This window comes from Mytilus galloprovincialis, chromosome 3 (genome assembly GCF_965363235.1).
Source record: "Mytilus galloprovincialis chromosome 3, xbMytGall1.hap1.1, whole genome shotgun sequence".
NCBI classification, from domain to species: domain Eukaryota; kingdom Metazoa; phylum Mollusca; class Bivalvia; order Mytilida; family Mytilidae; genus Mytilus; species Mytilus galloprovincialis.
Genome location: NC_134840.1, coordinates 9,718,930 through 9,746,330, shown reverse-complemented (window position 1 = coordinate 9,746,330; position 27,401 = coordinate 9,718,930). Strand labels below are relative to the sequence as shown.

Genomic DNA, 27,401 nt, shown 5'->3' with positions numbered 1-27,401 from the left:
ATGTTAGGTTCAAATGAAAACTGAATCCTTTAATTTCCGTGAAAAAATTGAGTGGGACTCATTGGGGTCTAAGCGTGACGCGGGATTGCTGACTTTTTGTAAGCGTTACACGTGAAAGTCAAATTATTGTGCCGTGAAAACGGGAATTGAAGTCTAGCGGGACACGGGAATTTACAAAAAAATGAGAATTGCTTACGTACATAGTGTAAGCGGGATACGGGAATCTGACAAAACAATAAGCGGGATCCGGGATCAGAATCCCTAACAAGACACCCATTAGAGAGAACATTTACTGCTTTAGTACAGTTGTGATAGGTAATGCAAAATGTTTTAATCATTTCACCTTAGATTTCATTTCATTTCATGGACATGCAGATATGGATAGTCTGTTTTACATCTTAAAAATTCACACAGAAGGTATACGTACGCATATCAATAAACAGAACTCAAAGCAAAGAACCTTTAAAGTACACAGAGAGCTCAATCTAGTGAAACACTTTGTTATGCTGGTCACATGTAACTTGAAATATCGTTGTCTGGTACCAAACTAGACCGAGATCCTGAAAAAATATACAAGTTAATTCTAGAAGTAGAATTCAATGGAAGTAAATAAGCTGTTTATTTAAATAAATGTAAAATATGTCAATGGGCCACAGATGCCCCTGCTTGTGAAAAAAAAAAAAAACATCAGTAAACTTTCACATATAGATGCAGGATTCACGTTAATTTGACCGTTTTATGACCATAAGCATTATGTATAAGTTTCAAAATATTTGGTTATGGCAAACTGAAGCTGAAGAACGGTAACAACATTTTTAACATTTTCCTATCTTTTTTAAAGGCTCCGTGTTGACATTTGTATCATTGGTACTCATACCACATCGTCTTACATATAATGACTCATGAACAGTAAAAGCGACGCCACCCAATATCGAACTTCATAGATCTGTGTTATAGGGTAATAAGCATTGTGTGTAAGGTTTATAACGTTTGATTGAGTAAAACTTATTTAAGAAAACGGAAACGAAAAATTCAGCATTTTCTATGTTTTTATAGGGACACGAATTCTCATAAACAGTTAAAGTGACGCTACCAAATTTCAAATTTTATTTTGTGTTGTGTGGTAATAAGCATTGTCCCAGGTTAGAGGGATGGTGGTGATCCCGCCTTATTCGGTATGTATGTGCCTGTCGCATGTCAGGAACCTGTAATTCAGTATTTGTCGTTTGTTTATGAGTTACATATTTGTTTTTCGTTCATTTTTTGTTCATAAATTTGTCCGTTCCTATTCTCGTTTGAATTGTTTTACATTGTCATTTTGGTGCCTTTTATAGGTGACTATGAGGTATGACCTTTGCTCATTGTTGAAGACCGTATTGTGACCTATAGTTGTTAATTCCTGTGTCATCTGATCTCTTGTGGAGAGTTCTCATTGGCACTCAAGCCATATTAGGTAAAGGGTGGGGATCCCGTTAACAAATTTAACCCCGCCTTATTCTGTATGTATGTGTCTGTCCCAATTCAGGAGCCTGTAATTCAGTAATTGTCGTTTGTTTATGTGTTACATATTTGTTTTTTGTACATAAATTATGCCGTTAGTTCTCTCGTTTGAATTGTTTTACATTGTCATTTCGTAGCCTTTCATAGCTGACTATTGTGTATGGACTTTGCTCATTGTTGAAGGCCGTATGGTGACCTAAAGTTATTAATTTTTTGAGTCATTTGGTCTCTTGTGGAGAGTTCTCATTGACACTCATGCCACATTTTCTTTTTTTGTTGTGTATAAGTTTTGAAGTATTTCCCAATATTGGTTGAGGCAAACTAAAGTTAGGAGAACGGGACTCATTTTTTGGGATGTTCGGGAAGGACGAAATATGGTAACACCTTATGACTCTCTACTATGGCACCAACACAGTATCAAATTCCGCACCTATTTGGCAAATCATGTTATGTACCGTGGTTTATACATATGTTTTGTTTGTTGTTTAAACTTTGAATCTGGGAACAGGAATCGCCATCATTCGCGATCGTTAGCGTGCGTTAAAGATTGCAAAGCCTATTCGTTCTTTGATATTGCATATGTTTTATTACAGTATAATCTCTGCTAAGGAACATATGCCATATTTTAAAGTTTTATTTACTTTGCTAACTGACATATGCATATATTTAGATAAAAACAAGAGTGCACACGCTGAAATGTCTCGCCTTCTATACTAATCATTGATATTATGTTGATAGTCCTAAGTATAAAGCTAAGCTTTATAACAACTGTCACATAAACTTAAAATTAACCAAGATAACTAAACATAGACCAATGAACCTTGAAAATGAGGTCAAGGTCAGATGAACCATGCCAGGCAGACATGTACAGCTAACAACGCTTCTATACAACATATGTAGTTGACCTATTACTTATAGTTTAAGAAAAATAGACCAAAACACAAAAACTTAACACTGTTCAATGAACCGTGAAAATGAGGTCACGGTCAAATAAGACCTGTGCGACTGACATAAAGATCATAAAATATTTCCATACACCAAATATAGTTGACCTATGGCATATAGTATTAGACCAAATCTCAAAAACTTAACTTTGACCATTGAACCATAAAAATGAGGTCAAGGTCACATGAAATCTGCCCGCTAGACATGTACACCTTACAATCGTTCCATACAACAAATATAGTAGACCTATTGCATATAGTATGAAAAAAACAGACCAAAACACAAACATTTAACTTTGACCACTGAACCATGAAAATGAGGTCAAGGTCACATGACATCTGCCCGCTAGACATGTACACCTTACAATCGTTCCATACAACAAATATAGTAGACCTTTTGCATATAGTATGAGAAAAACAAACCAAAACACAAAAATTTAACTATAACCACTGAACCATGAAAATGAGGTCAAGGTCACATGACATCTGCCCGCTAGACATGTACACCTTACAATCGTTCCATACAACAAATATAGTTGACCTTTTGCATATAGTATGAGAAAAACAGACCAAAACACAAAAATTTAACTTTGACCACTGAACCATGAAAATGAGGTCAAGGTCACATGACATCTGCCCGCTAGACATGTACACCTTACAATCGTTCCATACAACAAATATAGTAGACCTATTGCATATAGTATGAGAAAAACAGACCAAAACACAAAAATTTAACTATAACCACTGTACCATGATAATGAGGTCAAGGTCAGATGACACCTGCCAGTTGGACATGTACACCTTACAGTCCTTCCATACACTTATTATACTAGCCCTATTGCTTATAGTATCTGAGATATGGACTTGACCACCAAAACTTAACCTTGTTCACTGATCCATGAAATGAGGTCGAGGTCAAGTGAAAACTGTCTGACAGACATGAGGACCTTGCAAGGTACGCACATATCAAATATAGTTATCCTATTACTTATAATAAGAGAGAATTCAACATTACAAAAAAAAAATGAACTTTTTTTTCAAGTGGTCACTGAACCATGAAAATGAGGTCAAGGACATTTGACATGTGACTGACGGAAAGTTTGTAACATGAGGCATCTATATACAAAGTATGAAGCATCCAGGCTTCCACCTTCTAACATATAAAGCTTTTAAGAAGTTAGCTGACACCGCCGCCGCCGCCGGATCACTATCCCTATGTCGAGCTTTCTGCAACAAAAGTTGCAGGCTCGACAAAAAATCATTCACTATTTGACTTCATATATTTGAAAATTTGGTACTATAATATATCATTACCGGAACAATTCCTTTTATTATTACGAGCACGCGATTACATCCATGCCATATCTGTCATCAGAAAACGGTATCGTCAGACGTCATTTTGGCAACATGTTTACTTTGAATATGCATAAATATCGTTTTATTTTGTACCTGTGATTTTTTTTCATATATGATATATCGATATGATGAAGCTGCCAGATTTTTTGTACCTATTTTTAATGTTAAACTGTTATTTTGCTAGTTGATATTAAAAGTGGAAGAATGGTATACTCAACCGAGAAACTAGCGAAACCTTCGTTATGAACCGATCCTAAGTAAGAAACTTTAGTAGACGTTTTAGTTTTATCATAATGCAATTTTTATAGGTCTAATTAAAAAAAATATATTACACTTTTATTTGTACACTAAACTTATCTAAAAATATTTCGAAGTCATTCAACAAACTTTACCAATACCATGTGCTGTTAGAATGAATGGAATCTAACACGCACACACCAAAATTCTTATAACTTTTATTTTTATGGACATATAAAATAGTTATTCCAGTACCCGTCTGAGAATTTCAACATGAAAAAGGAAACACGGGGTATGCGTCAATGAAGCATCAACCTCTCGACACATAGAAGAATAGAAGAACAAAAATATTATTGTTTTCCAATAAGGCAGCACTACAGTCTGATTTTTCTTGCACCAACTACCAGCCTATAATAAAGATTTTAAAGCAATTTTAGTTTGTTTTTACTGGAATCGGAACTGCCAAAATATGTTATAATAACTTTAAACTATTTGCTGTATATTTATAGAAAAACAAAGAATACGGGTATCCAACCATGACACAAAATCAGTAAATAGATAAACAAAGTTGTGGTTTGTGTGCCAATGAGACAACTCTCCACACAAAGCACAATTTGTAAAAGTACACCATTATAGGTCAAAGTACGGTTTTCAACACGGAGCATTGGCTCACACCGATATGCACTGATTTAAAATAAAACTAGACAAATTGATGCCCCACACTCCAACCTGAAGTAACAAAGTCAATGTAGGACTTTCTTTGAGATATTATTGTGTCTAGGAGACACAGTTGATGCTCCTCAGACGCAAAGTGTCATCTTATTAAAATAAACGAAGTTGAGCAATGTGGAATAGCAATGAACACTTAACCGCTTTTACCCCAAAAATGACAAAGTTCAACGATCTCTCAAAAGAGTAAATATTAATAAAAATCAAAACCCTAATAACATGCACACTTTCTATACATGTACAAACAGACATCAAAGTAAAAACTTCCTAGGATTCAAACTGTAGGAGGAATTATGCGGAATAACTATATACCCATAACATATATATATATAGTTGCGGGGCATAAAAAACGCTTTTATTGCTTATCTTAAAGTCCCTCAACTCTCACCTCACTAAAAGTTTTAAGACAAGTTATTGAAATATTGTTGAAGACTGTTTGTTGCCTTCTATATTTTAAAATCCTGGTTAATTTTGTCGTCTTGGACATAAAACTTTATTTCACTTTTCTCCATAGCAATTGTATTATGTTTATTGTAAATAAGAGAGATGACAAGACAATCAACATAACATTAAGTTCCTGATCGATTTGATACCTCCGATTTGAGTAAAACTAGTTTTCAGGTTAAGGAAAGATAATCCAATATAATAACATGAATAATATTCCAAAGCTCTAATACTGAATGCAGGTAATAGGCCTACAATGGAAACCATCATGTCTCACAGCCCTTATAATCCAGGTAATACAATGGAAACCATAATGTCTCACAGCCCTTATAATCCAGGTAATACAATGGAAACCATCATATCTCACAGCCCTTATAATCCAGGTAATACAATGGAAACCATCATGTCTCACAGCCCTTATAATCCAGGTAATACAATGGAAACCATCATGTCTCACAGCCCTTATAATCCAGGTAACAGGGGCGGATGCAGGAATTTTCGAAAGGGGGGGGGGGGGTGCTAACCCAGGGCACCCAGGGCAAAGGGGGGTGCAAAACATATGTCCCGATACAAATGCATTGATCGGCAAAAATAAAGGGGGGGGGGTGCGCACCCCCCCCCCCCCCTGGATCCGCCACTGGGTAATACAATGGAAACCATCATGTCTCCGCACAGCCCTTATAATCCAGGTAATCCAAGATTGGAGGACAGATAACATGGTCCCTGTCTTAAAGAAGACTCAACATCAAACGGACTCAAACTATACCGTCCAGTATCCGTGACATCAATCACGTGTAAGCTACAATGTATGACTGTGATTCAATGGAACCATCTGGAAGAAGCAAATAGTGTGCGCCAAGTAAGTTGAGAGCCTTCAAAACAGCTCTCCAACACCGTCAATACGCGCGCTCTCTCTCCCGTAGAGTAAAAGCCAGTAGTAAACTAACGATACAGATACAGATAAATTTGTAGAGTCGATACATGTATGCTTTCCGGTTACACACCACAGACATATAATAGATCATAATACAATTTGTATGTCTCTGGTTATACAAATCTGATTAAAAAAATATTATAAAGACTTTCTACTCTTTTCAATACGAGTGATTAGATAGAACAAATTACGTGCTCATGTAGAATCTAGCATTAAAAGTGATTATCAAAAGTGTGAGAAGATTCTTTTAAAAAAAAATCATTTTCCCGCCATTTTTCTAGAGGAGTTCCGAAGAGAAAAGCGTCTTTGGCAACATGATCAGGATGAAAGTCATAAATTTTTCAGGGACATAAAAACAACACTTAACTTTAAATTAGTCGACCAAGATTAATTGTAAAAATCCTTTAGCTCTAAATCATCAATATTCACACAGTTGCACGCAATTATGGAATAGTCACGCAACCTGTAAGTTAATTCATTTTAAACACAGTTAAATATGTTGAGTGTACAGTTAAATATGTTGAGTCGATACTGGCGTTTTTTAATCTTTAACTGCCTCTGTACTTCCTATATTTTTTAGTGGTATGAGTGTGCAGCATAACAGGGTCACTTGTTCATGCCTAGTCCAAATAATTATGACATCTGGCAAGGCTATTTTATTTTTTTCTGTGACGGCTTTTCCTACGGCGTCCCAGAAAAAAATAAAATAGCCTTGCCAGATGTCATAATTATTTGGACTAGTTCATGTCCTGCTGGTGAGAATGGGGTCTTTTTATAAACAAAGTATTTACCTAGAACACAATCGCTTGGCAGGGGTGTGGAAATGCTATGACCGACTCGCCCGACTCGTACATTTGAACAACCGGACAAGTAATTATTTTTGTCTTTGTTGCCCGTGGACAAGTAAAAATATATATCATAGACAAAGTTCAAATCCAACAAAAATATAAAATTAATTTCAAAACGTATAAAGATGTTTAATTTATGTAAAAGAAACCAATGTTCAGCAAGTAAAAACATCAATGTTCATGACGATAAATATTACATGATACCAGAAATAGATCGATTACCAAAATAAATAAAAATAAGTATGCGAACCCGAGTCGCGTAACATTGCATTGGCTTTGTCAATTGACCCGGGATCGTCGATTAGGTTTTATCCATCATTTACCAGAAGTGTCATTTCTTTAAATTTTGTATCGAGATTCAGATTGATAAATACTTAATAAAAAGGTGGGCAAGCAAGACAAAAAGAGTCATGAGTCGAGTACAAAACCTTAAATGCAAATGGAGGACACAGTATTTAAAAACAAAAACGGAAGCGAGAATTTCAGACATCGTGGATATCAGATTGCCCCTGGCTATCTATGGAAATTCGGAAAATAAGTTTTTGTCTTATTTATAGATGAAAGGTCAACATTATTTATGTCGAAGTGGAAAATAAAAGGGACGCTTTAATTGCCCTTCAAGACAATACTAAATAATCAAGAAAAAACCAAGTGTGTCAGTTGAGAGAAACACCACAAAATCAATAGTTTATCTATTATTTAGTTTACATTTCTTCAATCACTGTCCTCAAATTTAGTATATGTACCTACTGGCTACAATTTTTATTCAAAAACTGCTGCAAAATTGTCCTTTACCGTGTTTACATGTCATTTCATTGGTTGGTTTGCTGTTAGGTTTCTGTCCCATTGATGTCAACCCATTTCCTACTTTCCTAATTTTTTACACATATAAACAAATAGATTTCATTTGTTTGTGATGCACAACAGTGCTAAGTACGAATCATATATTAGCCAACAAGAAATACTTCAATATTTATTGGGATAATCAGGGCAAGTAAATTTTTTTCCGGACAAGTAAAATTTTAGGTTTCACTTGCCCGGGGACAAGTGCCCACAACAAATATCACAACAAATATTTCCACACCCCTGCTTGGTTAACTGTTTTAAGATACAGTCTAGAACTTGTGTCTAGAGCTGCATCTATTTTATACGGTCTAGAGCATGGTACACATTTTCTGAGTGTGTATAGAACAGTATATTTTCAATGTTTTCTGTTTAGAACAGGGTATGATTTGGCAACTGCTGTCGGCACAGTTATACCCAAAAAGATAGTCAGTTATTTCAAAGGTTTTCTTTTTATGCTTCAAGACTTTAGTTAATGTATATGTATAGTGAGCAGAGGTGGATTTAGGGGGTGCCATGGGACTAGACCAATAGGCCAACGAATCCGGGTCTGTTCGCGCCCATTCACGTTCGCACCCGATCATGTTCACGCCCTTTCACTTTCGCACCCCCCACGTTCGCGCCCAATTTTTATTGGTTTTGTGTTTGATAACTTTATAAACAAGTATTGACAAGTGTATTCCTATTAGTATATTTGTTGTCATTGTCTCAAAATAAAGTGAGACAACGTGTTTTTTGTGTTGAATAAATCTTAATCATGTTAATCATGTTTTGGATAGTGTATTGTTAATATATTTTTAATCATTGTTTCCAAATAAAGTGAGATTCTGACGACCGGGATTTTTGGGTGGAATAAATCTTAAATATTAATCAATTTTGGTTATTGTATTGCTTTATTTTTTTATTTAATTGTTTCAGATTAAAGGGGCCAATCTGTTAAAAAACAATTATCTTTTGTGTTTTTCATTCAAAATTTTCAATGTTTTACTCATACGAAGCTACATACATGTACATGCAGTATTTACATCAGGGCAATTTAAAACAACAATCATGATTTTCTAATTATTCAACTGGAACTTGATTTTAAATTGGGTGTGAACGGACCTTGGGTGCGAACGTGCAAGGTGCCAACATGTAGGGTGCGAAATTGTATTGGGCGCGAACAGACCTGATACCTAGGCCAAATCCCCTCCCCCTAACCCCCTTTATCCTTTATGTGAGAAAAGTTTGTTGGTTATAAAGGGAATCACTGAAGCATGACTGGAGCAAGTCCCTCTTAGATAGTCAGTGTGCCCCCTCTTATGAAAACTTCTTGATCCGTCACTGGTGTGTCCGTCTTTACTTCTTATATAACAATTTTGGCCATGATGATCATACATTTGTAGTGCACATACATGTACAATGTATGCATGCCAAAAATATTTATACATTTTTCAATTCGTTTCAGCATTTTAACAAAAAGAGAGGACTATGAATTGCTGCAATGGCAACTACAAAAACAACAAATTTGGGGTTGTCTACCCCTGGTGAAGAAAGAGAGCGACTTGACCGGCTTTTAAAACTTTTTGACAACAGTATTGTATTTGGCCTGAAAGATAATAAAGTGAGTAAAACATGTTAACAACATCCATTTGCAAACAAGACAACTCATCCTAAATTTTCTTTTCCATGCCAGATAGCTATAGCTAGATTAAGTGAAATAATCAGGGTCATGTTCAATTTGCTTCTTATTCTGTGAATAATTTATACATGTATGTAGTCTATCTTTAATGCATTTAGTGTCAGTACACATGGTACATGTCTTCATTTATGAATAAAAACTTTACAATTGTTTCAGATGTAACTGGCAAAATATTTGAATAGCCTATTGAAATGATATAAGTTATATAATATAGAAAGTATAAAGTTTTCTCCCAACTTTTGATGCGAGTTAGAAAAATACACATAGAGACAATGCAAAGTAGGATTCCCTGGTAAACATGATAATGAATAGAACAAATATAGAACCAGTACAGTTCTGACTGTCATCATCTTTGCTAGCCAAGGATTATGATCCACTCCCGTTCTCTTCACCCTTGGCAGATTGAGCTAACATTTGTGATATCAATGTTGCGCCATCTATTGGCAGATTAAAGTCGCGTCCATTCCGAATACATTATTCTTGACCAATGGTAGCACTTGAACTCTTCAATTTGGATGTAAAAACACGGTAGCGTCTAGATTCAACACACTTGGTAAAGATAGAAAAGAAAATATACGTCAACATTCATGCATTTGTGCATGAAACATACACAGGAACTTCTATTAGTTGATTAAAAACATTCAAGTTGTCACTAAATATAGTCGTATGTTTAGGGATGCAAAGACTTGTTGCACAATAAACACGTGGCAACTGTTTACAAACACTTTCTACATTTACACGTGATCATGTTATAGGTGCTTTTTGATTAGATGCAGCGAGTTTCGACTGCAACCAATAAAAATCATTACCTTGTGTCTCCGAAATTGTATCCAATCCACCAATGGTGAAGAGAACGGGAGTGGATCGTAACCCATGGTTAGCGAAGATGGACTGTCATGGTAGTCCTGTCAATATTCAATGATATTTGTTAACAAAATAGTAATTACAAGTCATTGAATATAAGCTTTTTGTTACATTTTGTAGAATGATATGTCCACTCCTTTATCATGTTTATAGTTTACAATAATTACATTGTAAGTCATTGGATCTTTGCTCTTTTTAGAGCATTCTAGATAAAGTTTGCTTTAAAGAATGTTGTTTTCGATATATTTTATATGGAAACAAGTTGTTCTTACTGCAGCTTATTTCATGTTTAAAAATTAATGTAAATATTGTTTACTAGGAAGGAGATACCCGTAAAGTAAGTTAATATTGAGTTGTTAGCTCACCTGACCCCAAGGGCCAAGTGAGTTTTTTGCATCACTTGACATCTGTTGACTCATTCATCTTTACAAAAATCTCCTCTGAAACTATTGGACCAGTTTTAACAACAACCATCATTGGATATTTAGAAGATGTGTCCTATTAACCAGCCGCAGCCAACCTACATGGCTTTAATTTTATTAAGGGGTAAAACGCAAGTTTTGTTTGTTATCTCTTAAGCCACTTATAAATAAGAATAGAGAAAATCTGACAGGAAAAGAGTGGATCAGAATGTTGAGATCTACCTACAATCTGTTTATGTCAAAATTTTCAGACAATTTCTTATAGGAGTTATTACCCTTAAATGACAAATTTTATGATTTGTTTTTAACATGTTTAATTTTCCTTGTTATCTTTAAAGTTAAAGTAGGCAGGAGAAACATTAAATAGCAAATATGACCATAAAAGGCCAAAATAAGAAAAATGTGATACAATTCATACAAGAAAACAAATGTCCTAACTTTTTTGAAACAATTTACAAAAAACAAATCACACAGACTTGAAACAACAACCACTGAACTATATATACTACATGTAGTTCCTGACTTAAGACTGGCAAGACAGGATATAACAAATAAGTAAAATTGTGCCAAAATCATTAGTAGAGTACTCTTCAAAGGAGTGATTGACCTTAAAAGACAATTTAACAGGCTATTATTTGAACTTGGAATTATTTTTAATTATGGAATTTGCATAATTTCTTGTGCTTGAAATTTTTAATAAATTCCATGTTTATTTGGTATTATAATGTTTTGAGCAGTTCATAACACTTTTCATACAATGTATTTTGTATAGATAGTGTTGTGCGCGGCACAGTACATTCTATAGAAAATGTACTATCTTCTTTTGTAATAAAAAGTGTTATGCGCAGCACAGAACATTTAAGTACAGAATAAACATGGAATTAATTAAAAATTTCCAGAACAAGAAATTAAGCAAAATCCATAATTAAAAATAATTCAAAGTTCAAATAATAGCCTGTTATTTACACCTTTTTCTTGTTTTTTGGGCAACGTCAACAGAAGATTGAGAGAAATTTCAAACAGAATTCTTGATCTGCATTACAAAACTAAAAAAACAACTGTTTTTCATGAATTTAATCTTGTCTATAATGTTTAAGAGTGTCCATTGTTAAAGATGCACATAGACTTATGTGTACGATACAGGCTATTTAGACCTCTAGTTTACTATTTATCACACCAAACTTTGATTGAAGTGTTTTATTTTACTAATTCTGCAATCTTCCTTCACCATTTTTAGTTTTCAAACATATATATGGGCTGATTTTGTTAATTTCCCCCTTGCGACATCTATATACTGTGTATATTTTTGGGCAAAAAGTTCATAAACACATTATAGGTACATGTACATTATGGGCACTTAATGTGACCCTTAAACATCAGACTTGTTCCTGTATTGTTATTTTCACAAGTTATGGTCAAACTAAAATGTTCAAATCAGACTAGATTTAAGTTATACATTTTAGAACTTATTCTTACCCTGATGTTAATTTCTCTTTTAAAAATATTATAATAATACTGCAGATATTTAAAAAAAAAAGTTAAAGGTTGAACTCCTTATAAAAATAAGTAAACCAACAAAAAAATATCAATCCTGTATCATAACTTTTGTTGAAAATTATTTGATTGTCTTTCAGTTTTAGGATTATTTCATTACATTTATTCTATATGATGTTCATAACCAATCTTGTTATAACAATTAATGTAGTGATATATAAAACAAACCTATTTAACATAACATTGACAATTAAATCTTTTTGTTAAATGTTCAGGTAGTTTTTTTTTTTTATATCTATTGAAAGGTGTACAATTCACCTACATTTTCTATTAAATTTCCACAATTGAACTACTTAACTAATGATATAGCAACAAGGTGTCAGTGTTAACTACTCATCAGAAACTTGATATCCTTTTGTCACTTTCTAAAAACATTTTCTATAAGATTTTGCACAGCACTTTTGTTGCATAAATATGTATAACATATATTTGTGTGTCTGTACCCAATTCTTGATTTTCTGTAGATTTTTGTCCATGTTTTATCCACTTCTGTTACCTTGATTATTAATTTTAAAATTTTTCACACCCTTATATTATGCTCAAACCATATTGTTCTGAATATGTATGAAATATTTGTCACTTGACATGCTAGAAACATTTGATAACTTTGCATAATTCTTTTGTGCATGTTACAAAGGCAACTGAAAGTACGTTTTGTTATATGCTATCTTTACAGAGAAAAAGAGTTGGATTCAGTGATGTTGGAGATGAAGAAGAAGATGACCGACCAAAACTTACTCAAAGGGTCAAGACATTTTATGTGGATTCATGGCCGGAGGTCAAGTTCAATGCAGGTGATAATCTTACTGAGTTAGAGCTGGCCAAGCTTGGTCACCTAGATCCATTCAATCATTATACAGTTTGATTAGCTATAATTGCCTGTTTTTATGCCCCACCTACAATAGTAGAGGAGCATTATGTTTTCTGGTCTGTTTGTCCTTTCATTTGCATGTCTGTTCGTTTGTCTGTCTATCCTGCTTCAGGTTAAAGTTTTTGGTCAAGGTAGTTTTTGATGAAGTTGAAGTGCAATCAACTTGAAACTAAGTATACATATTCCCAATGATATGATCTTTCTAATTTTAATGCCAAATTAGATTTTTAACCCCAATTTCACGGTCCACTGAACATAGAAAATGATAGTTCGAGTGGGGCATTTGTGTACTATGGACACATTCTTGTTTATACCAATTTCACAGTCCATTGAACATAGATAGTGCGATTGGGGCATCTGTGTACAGTATGGACTCATTCTTGTTACTCATACTTCAGTGTGTAGCTGCACTTTTGGAATTTTCCCTCCATTTCTGGCTTTTTTTTTTAAATAAAGAAAATTTTGAACTAATTTTCACTTAAGTACAGTAAGTATATAGTCTATTTTCATACAGATGCAATAAAGTTTTATTGGTAAAGTACATGTAGTCATTAAGTCACAGACCATGAATCCATAAATATTTGATAAAAATTAAAACAATTTTGACAGATATTAAATCGGTCCTCAAAACTGAAGTTACTTATACACTACCAGGTACCTTTTATTGTGTTAATTATTGAAATATATGATATATAGATCAATAAATAGTTGTCCATGTTAAAATTATCTGTATAGTACTTGAGAATTAAATGGTCTTAACAACAAAATAAATAGATTTAAAGATAAGCCAATCTATTTTATTGCAGTAGTATACTTTTATCTAAATTTTCTCATTCAAGTAGGTATTCAATATTGACAAAACATTACAAGTTTGTGTGAAAATATTTATTATTATAAACTGAATATATCTATATATGGTAATTTAAGTATTATGTGAGTTTGCATATATACATGTATATATACAAACTAACAGACAGGACTAATTTGAGATTTTGCCCTCATATTATTTATTATGTCAAATTTTTGTTAAATTTTATTTTTTTATTTCTCTTTTAACAAAAATTTGAATGTCATTAGGCTGTACACTGGTACTTAATGAGGGAAATATACGCTTCACAGCATGAAGATTTTATGCCCTCCTGAAAAAATGTAGAGGGGCATATTAATTACCTCTGTTCATTCATTCATATATATGATATTTCCGACTATCTCCTACAGTATTTGAGCTACAGCTTTCATATTTTGTAGGTTTGTACACATAATGGAAGTGTGCATGTCCGCAGGATTTTGATTTTTACAATAATCACTTCTTTTTTCTATATCATTTATGCACTAATTAAACACATATTTAATTCTAGAATTAAACATTATGAGTAGTGATTTTGAGACAATTTATATAACTAATAAAAGTAATTATATTTAGAATTTTAAATTCTCTTTAGTTCCTTACAGCTCCTGTTTTGCACTAATTGATTTGAAATATTAATTGTGCCAAATTATATTTTAAAGTTCATTTTAAATGACCCCAATGTATTTTATTACTTCCAATGCATTGAACTGTTATCAAAACAAAGTTTGTAATGTTCAAGTCCAATTGATTTTATCACTTTGAATTAAACATTACCTTGGTTCAGTGTAGTGATATAATATGGAACATGCAAGGTCATGCATAGTTGTATACAATACAAAATACATGTACCCTACAAAGTGTGCCAATTTAAATAGAGATTACAAATTCATATCTTGTGCTAAATGTGACTTTACAGTCTGTCTTTCATCCTCTTCCTTTGTGGTGGTTGGTTAACAAAAATCTTGTCCTTTGAAACCACTTGACCAATTAAAACCTAGCTAAAATTCAAACATCCAATGTGTATCTAGCTTTAGAAATGTGATTGAAAGAATTGTACAAATGTATGCTCTTATTGCCTTACCGGTAGCTTGAAATTATTTCTTTATTGATTGTTTTTGCTATTTTTGGCTATCATCTTGAAAACTTGAATAGATAAAGAACAAGTTTTTATAGAAAACATGCATACAAATGTCTTCTCTTAGAGAACCACTGAATGGAATGAAACCAAACATAGCATGAATGTTCCTTATGAAGTGCTGACAAAGTGTTGTTCATACCTGCCAACTTTTGAAAATGGCCATGGGGGTTTTTGTGCGCTGCACCATTTTTGAGGGTAGAATTTTTCGCGGTATTTTTTCGTGTGATGATTTGGCTCCTAAAAGTGGCTGACATACTTCTTTTTTTTTTGGGGGGGGGGGGGGGGGGGTGATAGTTGAAGATACTGTGTTATAACCCATCTTTTTTTAAATTGTTTGATTGTTGTATTCTTTTTGTTGAGATAAACACTAGTAAGATGACTTTATGTTTGTCTGATACATTGTCAAGAAATAAAAAAAAGTAATAATTTTGATAATTTAATAACAAAAAAACTACAATATATTATGAAGATCGATATATCAAGTTGTAATGTCAAACAGTCACACACAAAAGGTACGTATGTTCTGTGCGTTGAATGACTTCTGGTGAAGAGCAGTACTAGAATGTTTGGAGACATCATTAAGGCCACCGTGGTCAACTTTAAAGTCTCTATTGCAAACTTTACAAAAGGCATGTGACAATCCTAATGTTGATTTAGACAACCAGCCCCTGCACTTGACATCATTCTCCCACTTGTCTTAAGTATTTCCACGAAGCAACACGCTTTTTCTTCTTAGACGGTGACAGAACCATTTTGTAAGTGATAACTCGCCCATCATGATTCCAATTTTTATAAATTTAACACCCAAGCTAAAAAAACAACTCAAAATACCTAACAATCTAAGATTCTTTGATTGTTTACTATGCCGACATTAATCAACTGGTGAATGCGTAATCACTAGATTTTGATTGGATGAAATTTGTCAGACACGATTTGTCTCCCTTGGGAAAACTTTCAAAAGTTCAAAATCGGGAACAAAAATATTTTTCGTGTAAATTTTACTAAAATCGTGTTTTTTGGCTATTTTCACGATCACTATCGTATAATCGGGACAGAGGGTCAAAATCGTGTAGTTCACGCCTAAATCGTGAAAGTTGGCGGGTATAATTGTTACTTTGTGGCCGATGCAACATTCAAGATGGCCGCCAGTGGGGTTGCTCAGTTTAAGGGCATACAATACAGTTTTGATCCCGTAAAGGCGTATTTAAAGTTTGATGAAAATTTGCATGTAGGCTATTTTTTACCTGATGAATTAAATATATAATAAAAGATATACCTTCATGTGCTACTTTTTCGGGTAAATTGAGGTTCAAAATTCAGATATATCCTCTGACAAAATACGGATTTGTGGACGTATTTTTCCTTTCGATAGAAATACATAACTTTTTTGTTTTAAAACATAAACTTGATCTGTTTTTTGATAAATAATTTTTGTTTGCAATTTATGTGTTATATAAATAGTGCATAAATTTTTACATTTTATTTTTACAAATAACCCAAATTTATCAAGTGATCATGAATGTAGGGAAAAAACGTCATTGTTTGCTGTTTATTAATCATATTTAAAAAATTCCACTATTTACGTTTTCATGAAAATTGGTACACATAATCCTCTTACGTAATCAAACCAAGTGTCATTTTTAAAAAGAGGGGTCCATGAACTCGTTTTCAAGTTAAATCAGTTAGCAACGTCATTACCTCCCCTGTAACTGTATCGTATGCCCTTAACATAGGATCCTATGGGAAATGCATACAAATGTCATCTTTTAGAGAACCCCTGAATGGAATGAAACCAAACATACTATGAATGTTCCTTATGAGTTGCTGATCAAGTGATGTTACTTTGTCGCCGATCCAACATCCAAGATGGCTGCCAGTAGGGGACTTAGTTTAACACAGGATCCTATGGGAAATGCATACAATTGACTTCTTTTAGAGAACTGCTGAATGGAATGAAACAAAACATAGCATTAATGTTCCTTATGAGGTGCTAACCAAGTGTTGTTACTTTGTCGCCGATCAATCATCCAAGATGGCCGCCAACGGGGGGGGGGGTCTTAGTTTAACATAGGATCCTATGGGAAATGCATACAATTGACTTCTTTTAGAGAACTGCTGAATGGAATGAAACAAAACATAGCATTAATGTTCCTTATGAGGTGCTAACCAAGTGTTGTTACTTTGTCGCCGATCCATCATCCAAGATGGCCGCCAACGGGGGGGGGGGGTCTTAGTTTAACATAGGACTCTATGGGAAATGCACACAAAAGTTTTCTTTTAGAGAACCACTGAACTGAATGAAAGCAAACATAGCATGAATGTTCCTTTCCTTATGAGGTACTGGCCAAGTGTCGAAGCTTTGAATCCAAATTTTATCTTTCTTTATATGATTTATAACCCAAGGAGAGTCAGATGAGGCCAAAAAAAAATATATGTCTGTTTCCTGTTTCCCGACCGACCCTGACTCAAACCCCCCGACCCTAGATCTTTTTATTCAAATCCGGAAAAAAATCGTTTCCGGTCCGGAAAAATTCATTTCCGGTCCGATCCAGATCCGTATTTTACTATGCCCAAACAATCAAAATGGCTGCTCCCAGCACAAATGTGCTACAATTAAGGTTTAAAAAATGTCAGCACTGGGAGGATTATTCAATTAAAGCTTCTTTAAAGGGATTAAATCATTTTGGGGTACAGGACCCTAACCAAACATGACATGTAACCGACTGCAAATCTGACAGGGAGTGCAAAAATAAAAAAAAAAGAAAAAAAAAAAGAAAAAAAAAATCCCGACCTACCGACCCTGATTTATTTGCCTTGGAAGCAGGAAACAGACATATTTTTTTTTTGGCCTGAGCGATACCGGCTCTTGAGAGCCTCTAGTTTGTTTTTGAAAGGGAAGTAACTCCTTAATGCCAACAACAACAACTTCTTTGCTTTGACTTTGTTTTATGAATTAATTTCAAGTATTCATCACCAACTTCTTCGTCTGTTGAAACCTTTTACATTTTCCCACAACACTGTGTTGTTTTTATAAACGGACATGCCATCTTTTTTGTTTTGAAAGGGAAGTAACTTCCTACTAACCCCATATGGTAACTAACCATGTATTTTTTTTAGGACACCCTATAACAAATATACATGGTCACCACATGTAGTCCTTTAACCAATCATATCCCTATAAATCTATAGGAGGTAAGATAAATATATATATAGCTAAAAGAGAGAAAATGTTTAACAATAGCATATATTTTCAGCAAGACAAGATATATAACAAAATCATGATATCATCTAATGGTTTCATCAGTTAACTATATTTTAATGTCATTGCTGAGTGATTTTTACCTAGTGTTTTATGTTTTTTACTAAAAAAAAGAATACAAGATGAGCTGTGCAGTCTACTGGTTAAGTATTGAACTTATACGTTTGAAATAATAGCAAGAAAACTAATATTTAATTGGATGTTATATTTTGTAGACAACACAATACGACCCCGTTCTAGTAGATTATTGGGTGGTACACCTATTACAATTGATACTGCAATAGTAAGTATCTAATTAGCTCTTGATAATGTTTAACAAAATTTGCAGAATATGTAAATTTTGAAGAAGAAGAAAATTCTCAATATATATGATTCTATTGAGTCTGAGACTACAAGGTTTTTGTTATTTTTATATGCATACATATACATCATATGCAATAATTAATTTATTTGGTATTTCTGAATTTACTAGTAATTTTGGCTATAGTACTTAAAATCTGCTTTTTTTATTTAACCAATTCCATGTTAAAAGAATAAAAACAATAATAACAGAATGCAAACAAATCTCAGAAAAGGACATAAGGCTCAAAATGACAAATCAACAAAAAAAATTCAGTAAGAAAATGGAAACTATAAATGAATAGTAACTTCCTTTATTGTAGATACAAATGTAGTATCATCTTATTAACCACATTTTTGTATCATCATATTTACCACACATAAAAATGTATCAGATAATATAAGATGTTTTTATATAGTCTTTCTATCAACTTTTACCAGCCATTGCCAGTGGCTCTGCACTATTATTTCATATAAAAAAAAATATAGACCTTATTCACTTTTCATTATTTTAAGACGTGTTGTTAAACAGTATAAATAGATATAAGAAGATGTGATATGAATTCCATTTAGACAACTTTCCATCCAAGACACATTTTTAAAAGTAAAAGTAAACCATTATAGGGCAAATTACGGCTTTGAACAACATGAAGCATTGGCTCACAGCAATCTGCAAGTTATGAAGGGCCCCTAAAATGACTTATGAAAAACATTCGAACAGAAAATCAACAGTATAATCTGAAAAACGAGAAACACTTATGGACCACATTAACAAACATCCACTGAAGAATGTTGACAGGACCTGACTTAGAACAGGTGCAAACAAATGCAGCGAATTTTTAACAGATGCCAACCTTCACCCTAACCTGCAGTAGTAACGTAACATTAAAATAAAGAAAGAAAGTCTACAAATAAATATAAGACCCAATTGTTTGTTTTGCAGGCTTTACGACATATAGTTTATGGATCACCATTTCACTCCTTTAGTCGTGAATGGAAGAAGTCTACGTTACAGTTTCAAGATATTTCTAGTCTGTTTCCATGGGGACTTCAGACTCACAGGGTAAGAATATGTTAATCTGTAACGTGGTCTCTGACATGAGCAGATTGAATTATTTAATTCTATTTCGATTTAAAAGTGATATTTTAATGGTTTGTCATGTTGAAGTCTATAATGTTATATCAATGACTTTATAAAGTACAACAGTAAGGGACGACATCAAAAGATCGATGTAGGATAAAAAACTTAAATCAAATAGTTTGGGGGTGGGGGTCAACATTGCTGCAAGTTTTGTTAATCCAAAATCGATTTTACATATATCTCTTATTGGTCAATCAATTTTTCCCAAATTAAGTTAGGAGGCGGGGTGTGGGGCATCTTAAATGCTTTCAAAGGACTTTGACTTTTTACATTGCTTCATTGACAGGGGAATATTTAGAGAGAGCCATATCTCTTGCACACTAAAGACACCCTTGTAGATTTCGATAAAAGAGCAGGCTAATGCCGCTACAAGACAGCATTCGCATCTGCAAAGTGGAAAGGGATTAAAATAAGTTCCAAAACTTGTTTCCCAATCCACTCTAAATGAATATGTTTAAATTAAATTTGGGGAATATCTAATGATTGTTGTGTTTCTCTGTTCATTATTACATATCCACCAATCCTTAACCTGTAGAACAATTTTAAAAGAACCTTTCTATCCAATTATCTTTTCTCTGGGAATTTCACTAGTTAAATGTAGAGCCTACATAACATGGCATTGTCAACTGATTGTTAACCTATTAAATGGCTGATTTTATATCAATTGATTTCCTTTGTTAAAAGCTGAGAGGTAAAATCGGTTAAATGACATCATTGATTTCTTAAGCATCAAACAAAAGTCATAATAAACACCATAATTGATTCATTATAAGGCCACAAGAGAAAATATTTATTTTGCAGACATTTTTTAAAGTAATGACATATGCAGCCTTAACTTAAAGACAATAAAATGAAACAGAAATTTATTAAGAATCAAATCAAATATGTACTGCAGTTTATTTCTCCTCTGGTACATGTCAGATTAGCTATGAAAGTCAAACCAAAATATCTCATATTTATATTTGCTTCCTCTCCACTGAGCAGACAGCATTTATGAGTAAGAACAAGGTTGATACTCCCAATGTCCAAGATAGGGTACATGTTTCCTGCAGATTATTGCCTATCAATTCCAACATTTTTTTTTTCTTCACCAGAACCACATTATGATTATAAGGAGGTGAGATTTGGTATGTAGTTTTATTAGCACTGTCATATCTTATTTCCACAGAGATTATTGGGACCTGCAGCTTCAGTCATTGTTTATAGACTTCGGATGTTTTGCATATTTTACACATTATAGTATTGCACTACAGTTTGGAATTTTAAATTTGCATTTTACATTAAAATAAAATGCAAGAGAAACATATCTCTGTGTCAACTGTTTATTGAAAATTGAAAAATGTCGCTTTGATACAATTATTTTGTTTTCCAATGCAATGGATTACGAGTTGGGGATAAGCTTTACATGACAACTTGTGCATTCTATTTTACAAACCTATCAAGAAATCAATAACTGGTGTAATATATCACTATTTTTTTTAATCATTAATTTGTATTTTATCAGGCAGTCCATCAGGTTTACTAAGGTAATTCATCAAAGTAAAGCATTTCACCTTGATATATATATGCACTTCAAAATTTTGCAAAGAATTTCACTGTTAAAATGTTTAGTATAGGTTTGGTTTTTATTTTCAATATCTACAAGAGAATCAATTTTAACTCTATTATTTTGCATAAACTAAAAAATTCAAGTCATGGAACTTCAATAGATCATTGTAATAATAATGTAAGAAAGAATAGACACTGCAGATTTTAATGGTTATTGGTTTATTTTGAGAAATATTTTTATCATATTCTAATTAGGAACTTTGTGGACATTTTTTTCCCCTAAATATTTTGTTACCTTCTGTTTTTTTCTACACAATTTAATTAAATTTATTATTTTGCCTTGCAACTGGTTTTTCCCCTCTTTTTCTAAGTATAATATACAAACAGCAATGGTGGTTTTATTGTAGTGTGCTGGCCTTGAGTGATGGAGGACATGGGTTGAACCCATTGCCACATGCCAATCTTTTATATTTGTATGTGTTTTTCATTATTCACTGCAAAGGATTTAGTTATTTTGATTTCATCTGCAATCATTCTTAAATTGTATGAAATAATAAAAAAAAAAAAATGGAATAAATTGAAATAACAAATAAATTATAATTGTTTATATCTTTCACCTTTGACCCTAATGGATAGTTGTCTCATTGACAATTATATCATTTGTACCACATCAACATATTCTTTTATAGTTAAAATATAAAAACTGAAGAAGGTATTTGTAGAAAGTTCTTTCTCTGGAACAAGGGATATAATTAGTAAAATGAAGTATACCACTAATACTTTACATATATACTACATTTACAAAAAAATAGTTATGTACACAAATTTTGCAAAATTGATGAAAACTTTGTTATTGAATTAATTTTAAAGTATCAAATGATTAAACTTTAGTAATAGAAATCATCAAACCAAAATAACTATGGTATGATACTGTAAATAAAGGCAACAGTAGTATACCGCTGTTCAAAACTCATAAATCCATGAACAAAAAACAAAATTGGGGTAACAAAATAAAACTGAGGGAAACGCATTAAATATAAGAGAAGAACAATGACACAACATTAAAATGTAACACACACAGAAACGGACTAAGCATTAAGCATAAGTAAGGGTATTATGATGATATATTTTTATACTTTCAGTGTGGATCTCGTGGATTGGTGCTTTGTGTGCAAGCATTTTTGTTGAAGCATTTAATTTTTGAAAGAGAATATTTTTCTGTGGAACTTGCAAGAAGGTATTTTTATGTCTTTTTGAGTACAATTATAAAATTTTACCTCATAAAACTTTCTGCCATATTTCTGGTGCTTAATAATTTCTGTTATACATGTATATTCAATTTATCTATAAACATCACAAACTTTAAAATATTTCTAAAAAAGGGGAGAGAAAATGTTATCTGAGGAATGTGACACAATGAAATGATAACATGTTTTGCTACCAGTTTTCTGATTAAATGTATTTTTTTCTGATTAAATGTATTTTGTCTTTGAAAAATATTTATCTGTAATCCACAATGTTGATATTAGAAAAAATCTGACAAGGCTGCGTGTTTCAGCACACTCCCTAAAGATTGAAAAGGGAAGGTATCAGGGTATTCCTCCACACGATAGAACTTGTCCCAGATGCTCAAGTTCTGAAGTTGAAGATGAGTCACATTTTCTTCTTAAGTGTACCTCATTTAATAATGAGAGAAGTAAATTAATACTTTGTTCTAGGAAATATTGTGCTAATTTTGATATGTTGGCAATATAAGACCAGTTTATTTGGTTAATGAGTAATGAGAACAAGGATATCTTGTATGAAATGTGTGATTTTATAAAACAAAATGAAAAATACTCATGATTCATACCATTGTTTGTATATTTTGTGTATTCTCTTTTTTCTCTGAGAGCATTGGGACAGGTTGTTCTAGAGGCTGCATCTAAATCCAAATATTATTACACAGAAATTTTACACAATATATTACTATGTCCTTTAAGCACCTGCCCTTGGTGGCTCCTGTATTTGGATAACTACATATTAATCTTATTTACGTGCTTCAGCTACAAGGAGGACTATAATATAGTAATTCTTTTTTAAGTATTAGTTCATATTTGTGTTGTAAAATGTTTGAATTTTTTAGATTGCTGTGAAGAGGCTTGAGTGTCCTTTAAGCACCTGCCCTTGGTGACTCCTGCATATGAACAACAATACTTAGTATTTGCTCATATGCATCAGCCACGAGGAAGGACTCAACTCAAAGTTTTTTTTTCTATAATGGATATGATGCTGCTTCTGGTGCATGGTCAATAATCACTAAACATACAGGTTTTGATATGCGACTACATGTATTATTAACTCAATTTATATTTCATGTCATTTTGTCAAACATATTTCTATTTTTATTTTCGTTTATTGTCTATTGCAATTGTGTGATAAAAGAAATCAATGTACTGATTATGCCTGTAATGGGTCCACTATTGAAAATGAATTATATCTTATCTTATACAATCAGTCAAAAAAGAAAAAAAAATAGGAAACACTCTATAGAGCAATCTCAAAAGAGATAAAACAAACATTCAGAATAGTAACGTTTAATTTTAACACTAGTACTAGTAACAGTCTAAGGGAGGTAAGTACAACTCATCCCATGTTACATGTTTTCAAAAGTTGGTATTTAGGTGTAAAAAAGTATTCAATCTAAAGTATTATATTTGTTGTAGACTATTTCAAAGACAAATACTTCCTTTCTTGTAATCATGTTAATATATAATGTTTAATGACCAGGCCTTGTCAATTATTTTTTCAATATCATGGATTTTTTCTTACAGTGCCTTAAAACCAAATGAATTTGAGAGAAAACGTGCATTAATTGGTGCTATATGTGAGATGTTATGGGCCGCAGGTGAAAAGAAACGGTGCTGTATATGTCTCTTACAAGATGATAGGTGTTATAATCAAGATTATCGTGTAAGGGATGATGGGATAACAGAGAAGGTATGAATTCTCTCCCCTACTTTAAACATAGCAATTATGAATTATCTCCCCAGGTATAACTTAGCATGTTATGAATTATCTCCCCTAGGTATAACTTAGAAAGGTATGATTTATCTACCCAAAGTATAACTTAGCAAGGTACGGATTATCTACCTCAGGTTTAACTTAGCAAGTTAGGAATTATCTACCCTTTGTATAACTTGGCAAGGAATGAATTAACTTTTAGGTATAACTTCGCAAGGTATGAATTATCTTCCCTATGTATAACTTAGCAAAGTATGAATTATCTTCCCTATGTATAACTTAGCATGGTATGAATTATCTCCCATAGGTATAACTTAGCAAGGTATGATGAATTATCTCCCCTATGTATATCTTAGCAAGGTATGATGAATTATCTCCCCTAGGTATTACTTAGCAGGCCTCAGAACACAATTATTCTTCACCTTGGCTACAATGCATTTCTTAGTTAAAGTCAAATTGAATTAAAAAATTTGCACCGCTACAAACATGAAATAAATTTAACTGCTTATAGACCATTATTATTCTAATAAAATATACTTGTCCAAGGACAATCCATCAGTGCTTTTTCTTTTGAGGGTCCTATTAGCCTGCCAATGGTAGGATTTGAATCTTGAATAAATGACAAAGGTTGATTTCTACCCTACTTTCATTTTGACCAAATCACTACTTTCACTTTCAACAATAATTTTTTATGCCCACCTACGATAGTAGAGGGGCATTATGTTTTCTGGTCTGTGCGTCCGTTCTTCCGTTCGGCCGTCCGTCTGTCCGTTCGTTCGTCTGTCCGTCCGTCCGTTTGTCCGTCTGTCCCGCTTCAGGTTAAAGTTTTTGGTCAAGGTAGTTTTTGATGAAGCTGAAGTCCAATCAACTTGAAACTTAGTACATATGTTCCTTATGATATGATCTTTCTAATTTAAAGACAAATTAAACTTTTGACCCCTATTTCACGGTCCACTGAACATAGAAAATGAAATCGCGAGTTTCAGGTTAAAGTTTTTGGTCAAGGTAGTTTTTATACGCCCGGGACGGGACGTATTATGGTATACCGTTGTCCGTCCGTCTGTCCGTCCGTCGTCCACACTTCGGACAATAACTCAAAAACACCTTCATCAATTTCCATGAAACTTAAGTGAATTGTTTATATCTATTGACGTAAGCTCCCTTTCGTTTTTTTTTAATTTCAGATTTTAAGTTTTTGATTTATGGGGCTTTATTCATCAAAAAAGGGGGAATTTTCAACACTTCGGACAATAACTCAAAAAGGCTTTCACCAATGTCCATGAAACTTTGGTGAATTGTTTATATCTATTGACATAAGCTCCCTTTCGTTTTTTTTTAATTTCAGATTTTAAGTTTTGGATTTATGGGGCTTTATTCATAAAAAAGGGGGGATTTTCAACACTTCGGACAATAACTCAAAAAGGCTTTCACCAATGTCCATGACACTTTGGTGAATTGTTTATATCTATTGATGTAAGCTCCCTTTCTTTTTTTTTTAATTTCAGATTTTAAGTTTTGGATTTATGGGGCTTTATACATAAATAAAGGGGGATTTTTAACACTTCGGACAATTACTCAAAAAGGCTTTCACCAATGTCCATGAAACTTTGGTGAATTGTTTATATCTATTGATGTAAGCTCCCTTTCAATTTTTATAAATTTCAGATTTTAAGTTTTGGATTTATGGGGCTTTATTCATAAAAAAAGGGTTATTTTTAACACTTAGGACAATAACCCAAAAAGGCTTTCACCAATGTCCATGAAACTTTGGTGAATTGTTTATATCTATTGATGTAAGCTCCCTTTCAATTTTTATAAATTTCAGATTTTAAGTTTTGGATTTACGGGGCTTTATTCATAAAAAAAAGGGTGATTTTTAATACTTCGGACAATAACTCAAAAAGGCTTTCACCAATGGTCCATGAAACTTTGGTGAATTGTTTATATCTATTAATGTAAGCTCCCTTTCAATTTTTATAAATTTCAGATTTTACATTTCCGTGTTATGAATTTTTATGCTTAAAAAAGGGGGGATTTTTCCAATTTTGGGACTATAACTAACACTTTCACAAAATTTTATGTATGGATGAAAAATTAAGAAAACAAACTTAGTTAAATTTGAGGTAGCCTTAATAGTGCCAATTTTTTTGTGCATTTTTATTTATTATTTGTATTTGACAGGGCTCACACTATTTCTAGTTGATCATATAAATTCATTTAAAGCATAAAAGACAATGTAAAAGAGCAACGGGCGTATCATGCGCCTAAGCGCAGCCCTTTATTGATGAAGTTGAAGCCCAATCAACTTGAAACTTAGTACAAATGTTCCCTATGATAAGATCTTTTTAATTTTAATGCCTAATTATATTTTTTACCCATTTTCACGGTCCATTGAACATGGAAAATGATAGTGCGAGTGGGGCATCTGTGTACTTTGGACACATTCTTGTTTCCACATGTTTTACTTATTTCAATATATATGCAACTGATAGGACCACTTAAATATTAAACATTTCAAAGAAAACAGTAGACAGATTACTTGGGAAGAAATACCCCATATAATAATTGGGAACTATATTCCTAGACCACGAACAAAGGGAATTAATTGTGATTTGAGGCCTATTAAGGTATGATGAATTATCTCCCCTAGGTATAGCTTAGCAATGTATGATGAATGATCTCCCCTAGGTATAGCTTAGCAATGTATGATGAATTATCTCCCTTAGGTATAGCTTAGAAAGGTATGAATTATCTACTCTAGCTTTAACATTACAAAGTCATATGATTATGAAAAGAACATGTGTTTCACAAATGTCAATGAAATGTCAACGTAACAACACAAGTTAACTAAAGAAATTATTATACCTTACATATATTTCAAACAATTCTATTGGGT

The 27,401-nt window shown here is 32.9% G+C and overlaps 1 protein-coding gene across 2 annotated transcripts in view; it reads left to right on the top strand.

Annotated features, from left to right (window-relative positions):
- Nucleotides 1-6,443: 6,443 nt before the first annotated feature.
- Nucleotides 6,444-27,401, top strand: part of LOC143067156 (inactive ubiquitin carboxyl-terminal hydrolase MINDY-4B-like) — a 43,512-nt gene continuing 22,554 nt past the window's right edge. Inside the window, exons 1-8 of one of the 2 annotated variants that reach the window (XM_076240215.1) lie at nt 6,444-6,609; nt 9,283-9,438; nt 10,700-10,717; nt 13,033-13,150; nt 18,690-18,757; nt 19,757-19,876; nt 22,645-22,739; nt 24,316-24,481. In XM_076240215.1, the coding sequence (XP_076096330.1) occupies nt 9,319-9,438; nt 10,700-10,717; nt 13,033-13,150; nt 18,690-18,757; nt 19,757-19,876; nt 22,645-22,739; nt 24,316-24,481 (705 nt within the window). In that variant the 5' untranslated portion in view covers nt 6,444-6,609; nt 9,283-9,318. The remainder of the gene's footprint in view (nt 6,610-9,282; nt 9,439-10,699; nt 10,718-13,032; nt 13,151-18,689; nt 18,758-19,756; nt 19,877-22,644; nt 22,740-24,315; nt 24,482-27,401) is intronic. The other variant, XM_076240216.1, reaches the window with a different exon arrangement.